The following is an 18,607-nucleotide window of genomic DNA, read 5'->3' as shown; positions in this document are numbered from 1 at the left end:
TGTATTTTTGAAGCATCCTTGCTGATTTGCAGGATATAAAACTTATGAGGGGCATATCTCTCTCTCTCTCGTGTGCATACACAGACATACATGTGCCGAGCTAATTATGGTGTTTAGCGAAAAGGCCCTTAAGAAATTATTCAAATTGTCAGCATGGTTTATGCCACTCCAGACATGCGACGATTGGAGAAATTGCCATTCCATCCTGGGGTTGTAGCCAAGAGGTCAGGCACGAGACACATGCTTTTGAGTTGCTAGGGTTCCATCTCTTGACTTCTATATACAGGCTGTTTCTTGTATTCTATCCTGGCCTGTCCTGGAGTACAAGCAGAAATTATTTTTATTTTAAGAATTACCATTGGTGTTTCACTCCTGTTGTCACACTAGTATTCAGTTTCTTTTGCATGATTTTTCTACAGATGTTTTTATGGATATTCAGTAGAATTGCAGCCTTTTGGGTTTGGCTCTTTAAATGGTATACATTAGAGCACAGTTGCCAACCAACTGCCAGTGTTCACAGTTTTACACTGGAACTTAACTAGGCTAAATTGTTGCCTCTATTTCTATTCTGTGGAATAGCCAGCCATCATAATCACTTCTTGAAAATAGTAAGTTAGAGAAATGTAGATTATTTGTATTGGTATAGATTTGTATAGAGTATTAACTAAGTAATTTTTGTCACTTCAATCATTGGCTTATTAAGTTAGAGCAGAATGATAGCTTAAGTTGTTTGGTATTTGTATGTTTGGATATATTTGTAAATGTCTATAAACATGATTTGTAAATGTTTGCAGATATGATTACATACTAATAGTTGGACACATAATGAGTCTCTTTTTTGGTTATCCGATAGCTTAAAATTTTCGATAGTTTTGATAAACATAAATATTTTCAGATGAAGCTTTAATACCATTCAAGTTGCTGGATTTACATTAATGAATAAGTATATTTTTATGTGATACCTGAAGTCAGTATTGTTTTTATTTAACATTTAAAAATCCTTCCTGGCAATTACTGTGAAAAAATGAGATAGTTTTTGCGTCTTGCAGGATATCAAGATTCCTAAAATTGGTTGCAGAGTGTGCTTAAGTAATGCAACTGATTACATAGGTGATTATGCTGAATACCTCTATCCTTATAATAATTTATTTAGTTAGTATCAGTTTAGCATCATGTTTTTTAAGTCTAAAGTTAAAGGAAGTTTGAAGTTTAGTTATCTTTCCAGATTGCTTGTTCTATGAAATGTAGCGCTTTTATTTTTTCACCTCTTAAATATTGATTACTGTGCACAAAATTGGTATTAAAGCTTATACTGAATTCTTTCGGATTATATTGTTTGTTCCTGTCAATTGGTAACCAGGTTGCAGCTTCCCAAAGGACATGAGTGGGAAATCATAAACATTAATTGTTACAAGCCAGCATTACTGATGTTTTATGTGTTTCTCTTCTTGTTATTTTAAGTTTTGTTCCTTCCCTCTTACATAAATTTCTTATATTTGTGATTTTAAATAAAGAATAAAAGTTTTCTTCAACCCTGCTTTAAAAGGTAACTCTCACTTTAATCACTTACTAAATAATAGTTTTTAAATATATTAATATTTTTATGATAAGTGATATTTCTAATGATGGTACTTCTAGTGATATAAGTGATGATACCTTAATTTTAAACTTGTTCTTTTTTGTAGGTATTGGAAACGTTAGGAACTGAAAGTTTTCGCCCAAGTTCAGCTGCACAGTGTGTAGCATACATTGCAGTAGCAGAATTACCTCATGGTCAGTGGCCAGATTTAATACAGATTCTTACTCACAATATTACTAATGCTACGAGTACGGAGATGATGAAAGAAGCTACCTTAGAAGCTATTGGCTACATTTGTCAAGACATAGTATGTTGTATCATTGTTTGCAAGTTATATTTCATTATTTAATATTTTGGCCAAATTTATTTTGTTTCTTACAAGAAACAAACCTTGATTACTCTTGAATCCTTAAGTGTGTTACTTGGAAAAACTTTTTTTGAAATGATGTTATTGGACAAAGTACTGAGATAATTAGAGGGGCAGTCAATAAATTATTTACCCTCACTTAACCCAAAGATTTCCAGATGAGAGTAAATTATTTACTCTCACATAGAAATACTTGAGTTAGGGATTTGAAATTTGGTTGGCAATTTTATTCTTCTCCATGTGGCTACCTTCTAGAGTTGCACATTTTTCAGTCCTACTGAATAGAACTACTCGCTTTGAGCAGTAAACCAGGCTTAATTGCTCCTCATCAGTGTGAAATCTGCAGCTCCCATAATGGCTTCTTTATTTTAGGGAAAAGAGGAGGCTTGAAGGTGAAGGGTTGGGAGAATAAGGTAGGTGTTGCAGATTTTCAGAGCCACACCTGATTGCAAAGTTCACTGTTTAGAGCAGCCTTGTGAGCAGGAGCATGGTTAGCTAGGATGTGGACACTTTTTTTGGAGATCATCTGTAAAGTTGATACCTTAAAAGTCCAAGAAGACTAACAACATGACCTTGTTGTTATTTGGCTTTTTATGAGAGGTTAGTGAAGAAGAATGCTTGCTCATCTGTTTGGTTTCTTGGTCATAGTGATGTACCCAGCATTTATCCATCGTCACAGTTTGGTCTAAAAATTAATTTACATTCTCTCTAGAAAGCTCCAAGAATTGCATGGACAATGTGAATAATCTCAGAATACATCTGGCTATCACCTTAGATGTGTGCAGGAACTCGTGCATTATGTGCAAACAGATCTATGGTTAATATGCATTTCATTTGTTACTGAGGGATTGAGAACATTAACTTCTGACAGTAGTGTGTGTGTGTGTGTGTGTGTGTGATAAAATAAATATATTCACAATATTAAATAAATCCCTAACTCATGTATTTCTGTGTGAGGATAACTAATTATTGTGCATCTTTTGTAGTGAGTATTTACATGGCTTTGCTATATTATTATTATTTTAACATAATTTTTTATATGAATCTCATATTTCCACTATAATGACATTATGAAAAGTAAAAGATATGCCAGAATTATTTTTATGTGCAGAGAGATGGAGCATGTTGTTTTGCTGTACCACTATGTATATGCTGACTCAATCTAGCAACCAAGAGGGACACTGGGTTATAAATGAAGTGTCCAGCTCATAAAAAATATGTAATCAGGATCCCTGTAAAAAAAAAAAAAGCAGCAAGCTATGGATTTTTACTGTTTCTACTTTAATTGTGTTTCAGTCCACATGTTTATTTGGACTGAAACATGTTTCTTGTTAAAACTTAAGATAGGCTCATAGAATCCACTGATGTTTTTTGTTTTTAACTTTTCCTTGGAGACAAATGTGTAGGTCATTAATGTAAGAAAAATATCAACTGAAAATGCTAGATTGGAAAGATGTAGGGTGTCCCTCAAAATGTAAGCAAAATATTTAGTTGCAGCTGAAAAAACTCAATTTCTCTTCTTAAATCTCATTCTTTTTGGCATTCTTTCCTTGCTTAACCACCTCATGTTGTAAGCAACCAGTTCAGCATCAAAAACTTTTTAGCTGCCTGTGTGACAGTGCTGATTTTGATTGTAGAAAATTAACCAATTTGGTCATTTCAATCAGGAGAAAGTGAAAGTCCCCACTCAGTTTTGAACATAGTGTTGCAGTATGTATAATACATACTGCAACAGGGATAGGAAATAAGATTGTGTTTTGCTTATCAATGTGGTGCCTGTCAATAAATCTGCTGCTTTCACCTACCATAGCTGGAGCCATGTCTGTTGTAATGGAAAGCACATCTTTGGTTTTAAATTCTTTGGAAGTTAATAATTTTAAAACTTCAACAGATACATTACCATTGAAGGATCTCACAGGAACTGCAAGCTGGGCTATATCTGTACAATCCGAAGTTACATCTACAACTAAAGAAAAGTATTTGTATGCAGATAGTTCAGCGTGTAATTGATTAGCTACGCTGTTTCCAACAGTGCTGTGTAGCCATATCATTTGATAAAGGAATCTTTTAAAACTTTTTTTTTAACTGTTTCTTCTCCCTTGAATACTTCTACTGTTTCTAATATACATTGCTTCACCATTGGAATATGGCTGAAGGGTAGCATTTTCTTAGATAGAATCCATAATGCTCTCAAAGAATCTACATTTTTCGTGTGAAGCAGAAGGTCCACACAGTATTATGTTGGCCTGCCTATATGACACTCTTAGGTTGGCTAGCTTGCTTTCCTCTGGACTTTTGAGTCTGGGAAATTTTAGATGAAAATCATTGTTTGGTCTCAATGTCTTTTAAAATGTATTTTAACAACTGACAGGACTTCATTATAGATTAAACACATACTTAAATTATTAAGTTGTATGAAACAAACATCGTTTATCCATTCTGTTGTAAATTAATGGGTTTCGCTGTTAACTTTATTCATTTGGGGTAAGACATTTTTGGCTAAAACTGAATTTAAAAAAAAAGTAAAAAAAAATGAAAGAGAAATATAATTAAATAGGACAATTGCGTAAAATACACAAATAAAACAATTATAATACAGTTCACACAAACTCAGCCATAGCTTGCTAGAACAAAATGTCACCATCCGATAAAGATAAAAAAGGGGGGTGTAATTTGTGTTGTTTCATTTATATAAACAATTAATTTTAAAAGCAACTGCCATATAAATGACAATTCCGGAATTCTAAAACAAATAACATTGCTACAACACAAGATGTGGAGCAATTCCAACCTGACACTGCAATGGTACTGGTGGGATTGGTCAATAACCTTGACGACGCAGCGTGGATTGGTGTCATGCTGGGTAGACCAAAAGTGCTCAGCAATCGGCGAGTGCTCCACCTAGTTTATTCATTCAACTGCTGTTTTCTGGAACAACCTTTCTTCATGCGTATTTCCTGAAAATTACAGTCTACAGAAGTTCAAGTCTAATGTCAAGAAATATCTTATTTCATCCTCTCAACCTCCGAACCCATGCACAGTAGTAAGTACTGTAAGTTCTAATACATCTTACTTTTGGGTTTTCATAAAAAAAAAACAAAAACAAAAAAAGGGTATCCAAGAAGGGAAAGGCATTGCCCGACTCCAGTTCAATAGGCACCTCCGTAGCCAGGTGGGAAGGAGCAGCAGTGCGTAGCACACGCTTCTTGATTAGACCGGGGTTCGAGCCCGTCACCACCAAATACGGAGGATGCGGAAAGGTCAGGGAATGACGACCGCATATCCCGGAGCAATATGGCCTTAGTTGCTAATGCTCCTAAAAACCAAATAACAACAACAACAACTCCAGTTCAATGGTGAATTGACTGATGGGCGACAGAGAATTGAGGTGATACAAAAGTTGGACTCCTGAGGAATGACAACAAACACATCATCCATGTAGCGACACCAAAAGGCCATGGGATGTGGTGAACCCACAAACGTGCGACTCTCCAGTTCCTCCACTGCAATGTTTGCCATGCCTGAACTGAGTGAACCCTTGGCTGTACTGTGTATTTGCCAGTAAGTGGATTCACTGTACATAACGGCACCACCAGTCAAGTACAATTAAGGGTGGTGCAAAGGTCGTTGGCAGTTAGAGAATTTCTGCTGCTCAGGATCTGGTCATTGTCTAGAAGCTCCTTGGCACATGCGATGGCCAGTTGGGCTTGGATTGAAGTGAAGAGAGAGACCACGTCAAATGAGCCATGACCTGATCATCTGAGATGGATAGACTGCTAACTTGGTTCAGGTTTTCCCCACTGTTGGAAATGGTGTGGACAGTCTTGCCTACCAAGGGTGTGAGCAGACTGGGAAAGAACTTGGATAACTCATACGTTGGGGAACCACAGCAGGAGAAGATAGGTCGTAAGGGTACACTTTTCTTGTGGACCTTTGGCAGGCTGTAGAACTGGGGAATCTGCCATCCAGAGGCATGTAGGTGCCAGTGCACTGATTCAGAGATCTTCCCCGACTTAAATTTATTTGTAAGACTGTTTACTTTGGTCTCCCATTTCTCTAGAACCCTCACGGGAGATATGCTTACAGGTTCGTAGATGGAGGTGTCTTGTAGAAGTGATGGGGCTTTTGCATCATAGTCGGAACGATTCAAAACGACAGTTCACATCCCTTGTCTGCTGACAAATTGACAATGGAATTATCCCATTTCAATGTATTGAAGGCAGAGATTTGACGTCGACTGGACAGGCACATTACAGGATTGCTGTGGTTTTCAGGCAGATCATAATTTCAGCCTTCTCGGGGATACGTGCTAATGACACTTCAACACCCATGGCACGTTCAGTAATGGGGGTTTGTGGAGGAGAACAGAACTTCATCCCTAGGGTGAGTAAATTAGTATTAGTAATGGCATGTGGTGCAAGGAAGCCTATGGCTTATGCTGCACAAGCCAAAAGAAAAAATAAGTAAATAAAATAATAATACAGCAGGCCCTCGGTATAACGCGGTTCGCTTTACGCTGATTCACTATAACGCTGTTACAAATCACTATAACGCTAATTTACAGATTGCATTTTTGACATATTTAACGAAATCATTTCATTTGATGGAGTCAATAGCTTGAAAATGGATAGCAAAACAGCATTAAAACGTTTTCCACGTCTAGTTGAGAAATTTTCCCATGCTCAGTGAAATTTTCTCGCACCCTAATTTAATTGCAGCACAGTGACTTGTTATGTAGTTCTGAGACAACATTTTAAAAAATTATCAAGTATATTGCTTGTAATATTTGCTTTATATGCATTTATCCGAAGTCTAGTCATCACTCAGTACAGCGTTAGACATCGTGTGTAACAGACAGTTCACTCGAACATTGTATCATAATTAATGAAACCAACGCAGTTACATTTTCGAAGGGATAAGAATGAAAAAGCAACATCTGGATGCAGTACAAAGACTACAAATGTAAGAAAAACATTGAATTTGAAAATTAAATTAGCCGTTTTGAAGCGAATCGATTCCAGTCAACGACAAGCAGATGTGTGCCATAATTTAAGACTGGCAAGTTTAACTGTAAGAACAATTACAAAAAATAAAGAATTAATTTTAGCAGTGGGAAAGGCAGCTGTTCCACTGCAAGCAACTAGGGTTGAGCCGGCTATTAGGATTGAAATGGAGAGACTTTAACTAATTTTATTGAAGGTAATATCCAATGCAGAATTCAGTTAAGTTAAATATTATAAAAAAAATGCAATTAGCCTATATGATGATCTGAAGAAAGCTCACCTAAAAAAAAAAAAAAATGTGGAACCATTTAAAACTGGTAAGGGCTGGTTGAATGGATTTAAAATCCAGGGAGAAGCCGCAAGTGCAGATCAAGGAGCCGAAACTTTCAAAAAGAACTTGTTAAAATTATTGAAAAGGGGTATTATGTGTTTACTTCTCAACAAGTTTTTAACATATATGAAGCAGGACTTTTTTGGGAAACGAATGCCTAAAAGAAGTTTCATATTGAAAGAAAAAAACATGCCAGGTTTCAAAGCGGCGAAGGATCGATTGACATTTTTTTGTTGGGTGGTAATGCCGTGGGGGGATTTTAAATTAAAACCCCTTTTAATTTACCAGGAAGAGGGCCAAAGTACAACCCAAAATTGACACATTTTTCATGATTAAATTCATCAATTAATAAATTCATGATTTTAATTGGAATTTTAAGTTTAATTTTGATACGTAAGTAGTTACCATATAATTATATATGTATGCAATGCAGAATATTTTATATGTACAAATATTTGAATATTAAATATATTGACTGACATTTGTGCATCTTTTCACTACCGTTTATTATTGATTAGGAAATATCCTGTGGCACCAACCCCAACTCACAAATACATGTTACCTTATGGGAATGTGGTGCTCGCTTAGTGCAGATTCACTTAGCGCTCCGTTTTTCCGGAATGAATTATCAGTGTTAAGCAGAGGTTACCTGTAATAAATACCGTATTTCTTCGATTCTAAGACTATAATTGTAAGATGCACCTTAATTTCAGAAAAAAAAGCTTTGATTCTAAGAAAAATAAATAAATAAAATAAATCTAATAAATATTTTAATTACAATAGAATTCAATTTACTAACAACAATAATACCACTATTTATCAGTAGGTATGTTATTCATCACTTTCTTCCAAGTCGTTGATATCTGCATCTGAATCAATATCAGAGTCTACTTCACATTCAAGGTCAGATTCTTCTGAGCCATTGAGAGCGTTGGTAATGCAACATTTTTTAAATGAGTGCTTTACTATTCTTTCTGGGATCAGCTTCCAAGCTGTTGATACCCATTCTGCCAATTTTGATGCCGGTGCTTTCTTAATTTTTCCGGAAGGTGTCACGGAAGGTTGTCGGTCAACGGCCAGGATTCATATTCCTTTCTCAAGTAATCCTTAAATGGTTTGTTGAATGAAACGTCGAGTGGCTGCAGTTGGCTAGTCAAGCCACCAGAAATCATAACCAAGTCACCACTTTTTTGCACTATTTTATTTTTGACACGTTCAGACAAATGACCATGAAATGCATCAAGTACTAGCATGCTAGGTGGGTTACGAAGACCTCCAGTATGTCTATTCCACACAACATTTAACCAGTCTTCCATAAGCTCTGTTGACATCCATCTCTTTTTTTGTAGGTGCACAATAACATCTTTGGGGAAATTTTCATTCTTCGGTATGGTTTTTCTATTTAAAATTAAATACGGTGGCAACTTTTGACCATCAGCGGTGATACATAGCATCACAGTGATACACTACTTTTTGTAGCCTGTGCTTATAATCTTGATTTCTTTAGTGTTGACTGTGTAATTTTGAGGCATATTGAAGAAGACTTCATCAGCATTTCCAATTCGACTCAACTCAGTTTCTTTTTTTCTTAATTTCATCACCTGTCGACGAAAGCTAATCAGCTTCTGTTGATAGTCTGTAGGAATTTTTTGACAGATAGATGTTCGGCGTCTTAACAATAATCCACTACGAAGCACGAGTCTGTCGCACCAGCCGCGATTGCCTTTAAAAATTTTCTCTATTCCAAGGGACTTGGAAATTTCTCTAGCTTTCAATTGCATGGCTTGTTGAGTGATGGGTAATCCTTTTGCGCACGTCTCCGTTACAAAACGTATCATAGCTTCATCGACTTGTGGAAATCTTCCTTTCTTAGGCCCTATAAAGCACTTGGTTGTTGCTTTGCACAAAAATATGGAATTGCGATCATTTCTCCAACGACGAACATTTACTTCACTAATGTCAAAATGTCGACCCGCAGCTCTATTTCCATGTTCTTTTGCATAAACAATAACTTTTCGTTTCAATGCGGCTTCGTAGTGCAATCTTTTTGACATTTTAATGTGCAATAGGGGATCAAAATTAGCAAAATATGGTAACTCCACTTCTTACGTACTTTCGAAGATACAAACAAAACTTCCTAGTTTTCATTATACATTATAGTGGAGCTGAGTGAGCTCCACTATAATGAAATAACGGTGGCTTCACATTTTGAAAGCACGTGAAATCACCCACGCCACTTTATTCTACAATGGAATTGGAGAATGTGATAACAGTCAAACTTGCAGGCAGGTTTTCAATAAAAACAAAAAGTGTGGTGCTGTGCAAAGTGCGGGAAAATTTGAAAAAAAACTGCAATTGTAAGATGCCATCGATTCTAAGATGCAGAGCACCCAAAAAAAAAAAAAAAAAACAGGGTGTTATTGGGTCAGTCATCAGTCATTGCATTGATATGTAGTAAGATTTAATCTCAAATTCTCCCCCCCCTCACATAAATGTGTGCGTGTTGTTGAAATCAGAGGAGGAACTGTCTGATATGAACAGTTCAACAAAAAATGGAATGAAGAAAGACAAGGAAGATATAGACTACATTACTTGATAATGTAGTAATTATTAGCTTGCTTGCTCTACTTGATCAGTTTTCCTGCAGGCCCCATACTTTGAGGGGGACCTGTAAATGGCAACACCTTAAATTTTAATAAGTGACTAGGTGAGTTAATCACTTATCCTAGAAGGTAAGCATTTATCCCAGTTGCATGTTCTAACCAACCTGTTTCATCATTATTTACTGCTGAAGTGGGTATGAAGATGTTGTCACCTGTGTGAGATTAGTATATAAGATAATATTTGCTGATGATAACTATCACAAGGTTTTTTCAACAAATGCAAAAAATTTAGTGTTCCTAAAAGCTTCTTTTTTGTTTCCGAAATAGTTATACTCTAGGATGGATGTTAGGAGAGTTGTCTTAGTTATAAAATGTATATGAGTAATTATTTTTAGTGATGTTTGGCTGTTTTTGAATAAAATTGTAATTGAGGGTTAATAGATTAATACATTTACACTCTTCCTTTAGTCCTCTCCTTAGTGTTATTTGCACTGCTTTTGGTTTAATGGTTTTCCCCACATGTTTTCTTTAAATATAATCAGACCCCTCTCCCATTTTTTTCCCCTACCTAGGATCCTGAAGTGCTGGTCACACAATCAAATGACATTCTGACAGCTATAGTTCATGGTATGCGTAAAGACGAACCAAGTGATCATGTTAAACTTGCTGCTACCAATGCTTTGCTCAATTCCTTAGAATTTACAAAAGCAAATTTTGAAAAAGTCTCAGAAAGGCACTTCATCATGCAAGTAGTTTGTGAAGCCACACAGTCATCTAATATACAAGTAAGTTAAATACCTTTTACATACTGAATTTAAGATTGTACTGAATTACAGTGAACGTTTTTTTTTTTTTTTTTTTGATGGATTTAGTGTATTTTTTTCAATGCTGATTCCACGAGCAGCATTTCCCTAGCACTCAGTTCACAACATATTTTATTTTTTATGTACTTAGATTTTGCTGTGTATGTTTATATTAGTTGGCTGCTGATTGAGAAATTCTGGACTCTGGAATTTTCTTGACCTTTCTGCAGCCATCAGTTTCTGATTTCTAGACTATTCTACCCCCACTTGTTCCCTGTATGTCAGATGGATATATAATGCAAGCCTCTTGGATAGGTCACTCAATCAGTTAAGTGTGAGACACTGTTGCATGTTAATAAACTTGTGCTCTTTTTATAATTGCACTTGGACATGCTTTTAAAACTTGTAGTTGAATGTGCTTTTAATATGTCACGTCATTGCATTGATATGTAGTAAGATTTAATCTCAAATTCCCCCCCCCTCACATAAATGTGCGCGTGTTGTTGAAATCAGAGGAGCAACTGTCTGATATGAACAGTTCAACAAAAAATGGAATTAAGAAAGACAAGGAAGATATAGACTACATTACTTGTTAATGTAATATCATAGTAATTATTAGCTTGCTTGCTCTACTTGATCAGTTTTCCTGCAGGCCTCATACTTTGAGGGGGACCTGTAAATGGCAATCGACACAGCCAAAATTGCCAATATCCAGTAGCATAACGGTGAGCATGAGTACTAGTGTTCCTTATAAAATTTGAAATTAAAATATACTTTTAAATTGTAATTAGCTTCTAGTCAAAATGTGCGTGCCGCCAGTATGTTCAGATTTGTGTTTATTTCCTTAGAAATATATGCAAATTTGTTTGCTTTATAATTTTTATATTGATTGTGTAATCCTAATTTTCCATGGGGCCTCTGTCCTATTTTTTTTACTATTAAAGTAGGGCGTGGAGTTCCCAGTAAATATATTTTGGCTAAGGACCTAATACTCCAAAGATAGGCTCTGTTCATAATAATAATTTTTACAGCCCCCCCCCCCAAAGAAATTTTGCCTAGGACCCAACCTAACACTTATTATTGCATGTAGTAGGAGTAACAATTAAAAAGAAATGAGTAGAAATTTGACATACCTCAGAATGAGCAGAATTATTGTTAAATTCTGGCATTGTAAAATTAGTGCTGCTTAGTTCCATGAAGTTAAGGTATTTACATGAAGAAACATGTTTGTTTATTAACAAAGGCAGGGTATCAGAATTAAATTGAATGCTAATAATTGCTAGATTTATTGTCATAGAAAACTTGATGTGCATTGGCAGAACAATATTGGAGGCAACTCTAAGCAAATAATTTTTTGCAATGTTGGTACAAAGCCTCTAAGAAAGATTCAATCAACTCAGCACTTAAAGACATTGAGTTTTTTGTGTTTTTTTATAAGCAATTGCTATATCAAGTTAGTTGGCTCATGCACAATATATAAATGCATTGGCTAGAATCCTATTTGTTTAACTGTAATGGTTAACTGTAATTGGAATAATTGAAAAGAGCTTGCACATAAGTGTTAGGTACAGAAAAGTTGAAAAAAGTAATTTAACTTGATGCTTGCTATGTCTTTAATTAAAGGAAAACATGATGGTTCACTCACAACTTGATGATTATATGTAAAAGATTTAGAAACTGGAATTAGTAATAAGATATTTATTAGGGGAATCACATAATAAAGATTTCTGTTAATTTTTCAAATGTAAACAGTCAGTAATTAATTATTTTAATTTTGGTGTTAGACATTACACGTAGATCACACACAATGACAAATTCATCAAATGACCCTAATGAATAAAGCATATAAACTTTATTTTGACTGCAAATTAGGTGATGAGGACAGAAAGTGGGCTTCTCATGTATGTTAACATTGATTGTGCTTTGCACCTTTGAGGTTGGTTAAAAAAATAAAATATCACTCCAATTTGTTGTTCCTGTGTTGCAAAGATGAACCAACCGATCATGGTAAGAGTCTGTTATGGCTGGCAGAGTGTAACTGGGTGTTGATGAGATGAGCTCCTGATCATTACAAAAAAAAAAAAAACCCACCATTTATTATAATACTACTTAAAATTTCATCAAAAGTTTCAGTAAGCATATTGCTCTAAATCCACAGCTGCAAACTCCAATGGAGAATGTATCTTTGTGACTCAACTTGACCCCTTTTCTGTCTTAACACCATAAGATAGTTTCTCCATCTTTTTTGCAAAAAATAAAATAATAATAATAATAAATTGGAATTTAAAAAAAATTCTTCAAATTTATTATTTTTTTTTATTAACAAATATGGCTATAATAAACAACTGAGAATAGTTTTCTATAATTGTTCAGTATTAGACCAAAAAAAAAAAAAAAAAATTATTCTACAGGTTTTTCATTTCTAACACAAGGTGTATAGTTCAGTCCATGGATGATACTCTCTTAGAATTGTTTAATACAGTAGTGTCAGTGCAGTTTTACGATGTTGTGCCGTAGATGGTTTGCCTTTAGAATATTTTAAGTGTTACAACTTCAGATATTTTATACACTCACAGCAGAAGCTGTATCACTATGAATAAATTTGTTAAATTGTGGACTTAGTTTGGTAGCTGGCTAACTTTCTTTCATGAATTACTAAGGCTAAAGCATGTTTCCTTATGGCAGCATAAAGTGTCTGGCTCCAAACAGAATTCAAAGATAGCAAGTTTCTGGCTGTTTTTGGACGGTTTTAAGTTAAATATTATAACACTAAGCGTTTTCAGTATATCTCAATGTCATTGAAAGAAATGGTCATTTTGCAATATACGTTCTGTCGTCTTCAGTGTGATAATCTACCAGATGCTATTATGAAAGAAAGACAAAATTGATGTGTAGTGGTCCATGGCTTGGGAACTGAAAGGAAGCTTGAAATATAAAAAATTATTTCAAATCATGCTTGGCACTGATAATTCTCAGGATTATTAAAATGCCAGAGTGCATGAGAATAATCAGTTTCCTCTTCTTCAAATTGTCATCCTTAACTACCTGTGAAGGCAGCTTGTTTCAGTAACCAACAAAAAAGCATGAGAAAATATTCAATTTCCTCTGAGAGTGAGAGAAAATTCAAGCAGGTGGAGAGTACTACTGAGTTCAATTCTTCTCTTTCTGCTAAAGCTTTTGAAATTATTTTGATAGTTAAGTAATAGTATTCGCTATATAGTGCAAGGAAGCCACAGACTTTTGCTGTGCTGGCAAAAAAAAAAAAAAAAAAAACCCTACAACCAAATACATAACAAAACACAGATTATATGCTTTCCTTCTCACACAGGTAAGTATCCAGTTGACCTTTGAATTTATTTAAGCTATCAGCCTCAACTACCTCTGAGGGCAACTTGTTCCAGCAATCAGTGACTCGTTGGCCAAAATAAAACTTCCTACAAGCTAATCTAAACCTAAAGTCCTGTAATTTGAATTTATGACCCCTAGTTCTGGAATTCTTTAACATTGAGAATTCCATCTTCATTCATTTTACTAATCCCTCTCAGAGCCTTGTAAACCTCAATCAGGTCACCTCTGAGGTGCCTAGTGGCCCAGCTCTGTAGCCCTCATATGGTCAACCTTCTGCTGATTTCGCTATTCGAGTTGTCCACCTTTGGACCTTTTTAAGAAGTTCAACATCTTCCTTCAGATGAGGTCTTACAACTGCCTTATACAGTGGGATTATGACCTCCCTATCTCTACAGCATTACATTCGATGAATCATCAATAAGACACAATGGGCTTTCTTGGCTGCCTGTTTACAACTTTTCAGAAAACTTCATACCTGCCTGTATTGTAACTCCCAGATCTTTTCCCTCCATTGTTTTTAATTCAACCCCACCAAGTGTACAATTTATTTGTGGGTTGCTATTCCCCAAGTGTAAGACCTTGCATTTAGCAGAATTAAAACATAGCTGCCACTTCTCTGACCATTTTCGAGGTCTGTTCAAGACAACTTAGAGGAGCGCTTATTGCCAAGTCATTTATGAAAATGAGAAACAACTGGTCCAAGAACTGATCCTTGGGGGGACCCCACTCCCCAAATTATGTCAATCTTGAAGAATCTCCTCTTAGTCCCAAGATGCCCTCATAATTAACGTGAATGCTTCGGTAAACTCCCTTGCACTCTCTCTCTCTCTCAAAACTACAGGGTATATGCCACTACTCCTGGAGCCTTACTTGTCTTTATTCTCAAGTTTTTCTAATAAACAATCATCTGTAATTATGACATCCTAATTTCATATGGCTCAGTCTCACTCTCACAGCTTCTTCTCAGCATGAAGGGTCTTTTGTCAGTAAAGACTGATGAAAGTATCTATTCAATTCATCAGCAACAGCTGGTTTATCTTAAGACTTTCTCACACCCGGTGCACATGGGTCCAATCTGATTAGCTTTCATCTTTGTTATATTCACACACATGAAAAATTCCTTGTCCCCATTCTAAACAGGCAGCCAAAACAACATTGCCATTCCTACCAACAAAACTTTCACAAAGAGGGCAAAGTTTTCAACAGTATGTATCTTGAAGCAAACATAATCAGTTGATAGAAATCCAAACGGAAATCCACGGAACAAAAATCCTCTGGCTGTATTATTAACATAAAATGTTTGTTTTGTGTGATATTTAATTTCTGATGCAGTGTGTGCGCTTCAAAAAACATCTTTTTTTTTTTTTTTTCAGAAAATTCCCCTTTTTTTCTCCTGCTTTCAGTTACCCAATTCTGTAGCTATTTGAAAGTTGTCAGCTTTTAAATCTGTGGGTGCTGGACAATATCCGACTTCATTTGGGTTTCATCTCATCAAAATCTGTGAAATGTACCATATTTTGGGTCATAAAAAGCTTAAATTTTTGTCTACTGTTATTTATGAAAAGTTGATTTTTACTTTATAAATTATGTTTAAATAAATTTCTGTCGTTGATACTGGCTGTTTCTTTAAAGGTACGAGTAGCTGCACTGCAGTGTCTGGTAAAAATTATGTCACTTTATTATCAATATATGGAGCATTATATGGGACCAGCACTATTTGCAGTAAGTATTTGCATGTTATAGGAATATGTATGCATAGATATTAAATCTGAATAATACATTTTGATATCTTGACGAATTATTTAATAGAAAACATTGTTTTTAATGCTGTATGTGTTGTAGGCCTAGCCTATTTTTTTAATTTGCAATTTTTTAACATTTTTTTTTTATATACTTTAATGGTTATGAAAGACAAACCATTCTTGACATAGAAAACAGAAGTTGCTCAATGCCAGATCATGTAAATGTGATCGTAATCTTCACCAGAACCTTATGTATAATAATTGTAATTTGAGGTAGTGCATTGTAAATCTTTGAGCATTCCACTTACTTGGGAATATGTTTCGGTTGGTTTTGTAGAATGTTCATTAACACCATACATAAAATCTTTATACAAGTTCTCAGTCTGATTTTGTTCATTTTAGTTATTTTTCCTCGACATTGCTTATAACACTGGGCTATATTGGACAAAGTTTTTTTGTCCAATATAGATTGCAGAGGTTTTTGTGTAAGACAATATTGCCAGTCCGTGCTGCGACTCTTCTCGTGTGTTCATAAAAGATTTCAGGTTTGTAACTATTTTTCTCCTTTACAGAGGAAGTTGAATTGTGGGAGGCGAACGAAGACTGGCTGCTGAGAAGAATCAAACACTGTGCAGTCACTGAGTACCTTCAGAGGGAATATGAAGAAATTCATTAAGACTTGCAGTAAACATGAGGGGAATATTGTCCTTCATATGCCATGGTCAAAAACTGGGTTGCAGAAATTTAGCATGGACAAGACATTGTTGAAGGATGCACCCTACAGTGGGAAACCTGTTATCACATCGACACCTGCAAATGTGGTTGTCATTCGTGACCTGACCATGCAAGACATCAGAATAATATTGAATCACTTTGAGACAGTGTTCAACATGAGCAAGCTTGCAATATTGTGATGAATGTTTTAGGATGAAGGTTTCCTCGAGGTGGGTCCCTGAAGCACTGAATGCAGATCAGAAACTGGAATGGGTGAGGTTGTCATGAGATTGTGCAGCATTTTGAAGACAATGAAGCTTGGTTTTGGGGCCATATGTCACACTAGACAAAATATTTGTGCACCCATTTGACTTAGAAACAAAAGCATACCTCTTCTCTTCTCTCCCCCCCCACCCTGCTAACCAGTTTTGAGTGCAGAAGACAGCTGGGAAAGCCATATTATATATATATTTATATAATATGTATATTTATATATCTATCCATCTTCTGGGATGTAGAAGGTCATGGTTAATTTGTTGGAACGAGGTGCCACTCTCAGTGCTGAGTATTCTGAGATGTTTCCATGAAGAATTAAAGCTCAAGAGGTGTGGGGCAATCGGGCAAAGGAGCCATCTTGCATCAAGACAAAGCACCAGTGGGAAACCCCACAGGCGGCGTCTGACCCTAATACTGTGTACACAGCATTTGTGACTCGGTCAGCACTGCGTGACTGTGGGTTCGAGCTATTATAGCACAGAGTTGGGGGGGGGGGTGGCAAGGCCGCTTAACAGTAGACCGCAACTTTTGCCCATCTCTGCTCCCACCTCTCTCCAAACCAGATGGTTCTGTTGTCACTTCAGCCAAGGATAAAGCTGACCTGCTAGCATCCCATTTTTCTTCCAGCTCATGTATTAATGATCTTGGTAAAACACCTCCCACCATTCCCAACACGCTCCATTCAATACCTCCTGTGGTCTTCCGTCAAAAGGATATCAGAAGGATTTTGATGAATCTTGATGCTAAGAAAGCTCCAGGTCCTCATGGTATTTCTCCACTTGTTCTCAAAACCTGTGCTCCTGAACTTACTCCTATTCTTTGCCGCCTTTTTTCACTTTCTGATTCCAAAGGTGTTTTTCCTTCTGCTTGGAAATTTGCTCATATCCAGCCAGTTCCTAAAAAGGGTGACAAATCCTTCCCATCCAATTATCGTCCCATTGCAATTACTCCTACTCTTTCTAAAGTAATGGAGAAATCAATTAACCACCAACTCTTAAACTACCTAGAAACCTTCAGTCTGATCAACGATCACCAGTATGGATTCCTTCAGTGTCGATCCACTGGTGATATTCTGGCTTACGTTACCCATTTATGGACTAATTCAATGGAAAGGTTCGGTTGAAACACAAGTAGTTGCTCTTGACATCTCAAAGGCTTTTGATTGTGTTTGGTATAAAGGTCTTCTAAACAAGCTTCCATCTTATGGTTTGCCAACTGTTTTTAGTAATTGGTTATCCAGTTTTCTCTCTGATCGCTCACTGAGGGTGATGGTAGATGGCTTTCTGTCTTCTAACTTCTTCACTAATGCCGGTGTCCCCCAAGGTTCAGTTCTTTCCCCCACTCTTTTCCTCTTGTATATCAATGACCTTCTTCCATTGACTGGAAATCCTATCCATAGTTTTGCCGATGATAGCACATTGCATTCAACTTTCCATTTTGAGAAACCTTGTCCTGCTCAATTAGCTTCAACTTCTCGAAAATCTTCTACCAATTCCTTAAATGCCGATCTTCAGGTAATTCTCCAGTGGGGCAAAGACAACTTAGTTGATTTCAACCCTTCTAAAACTCAGTCTTGTCTTATATCTCGCAAAAAGGATTCTTCTGCTCCTATGCTTATCTTTAGTGACACTCCGATTTCTAGGCAAAATGATATATCTCTTTTGGGGATTACCCCGACTTCTAATCTCTCTTGGCACAAGCACATTACAAATATTGCTTCCTCTGCATCTAAAAAACTTGGTTTTCTCTTTCGCTCTCGGCGTTACTTTTCTTCCAAACAGCTGCTCACTCTGTATAAATCGCAAATCCGCCCTGCCATGGAATATTGTTCCCACATCTGG

At 36.1% G+C, this 18,607-nt stretch overlaps 1 protein-coding gene across 2 annotated transcripts in view; it reads left to right on the top strand.

Moving 5' to 3' along the window:
- Positions 1-18,607, top strand: part of Fs(2)Ket (Importin subunit beta Fs(2)Ket) — a 277,390-nt gene that overhangs the window by 75,068 nt on the left and 183,715 nt on the right. For both annotated transcript variants that reach the window (XM_090388864.1, XM_090388863.1), the window contains exons 4-6: positions 1,686-1,886; positions 10,456-10,668; positions 15,667-15,756. In XM_090388864.1, the coding sequence (XP_090244990.1) occupies positions 1,686-1,886; positions 10,456-10,668; positions 15,667-15,756 (504 nt within the window). The remainder of the gene's footprint in view (positions 1-1,685; positions 1,887-10,455; positions 10,669-15,666; positions 15,757-18,607) is intronic.

The sequence above is a fragment of the Mastigoproctus giganteus genome, chromosome 14, assembly GCF_048544385.1.
Source record: "Mastigoproctus giganteus isolate SK-2022 chromosome 14, ASM4854438v1, whole genome shotgun sequence".
Taxonomy (NCBI): domain Eukaryota; kingdom Metazoa; phylum Arthropoda; class Arachnida; order Uropygi; family Thelyphonidae; genus Mastigoproctus; species Mastigoproctus giganteus.
Note: the sequence above shows the minus strand (reverse complement) of the source record. Positions and strands in the feature narration are given on the sequence as shown.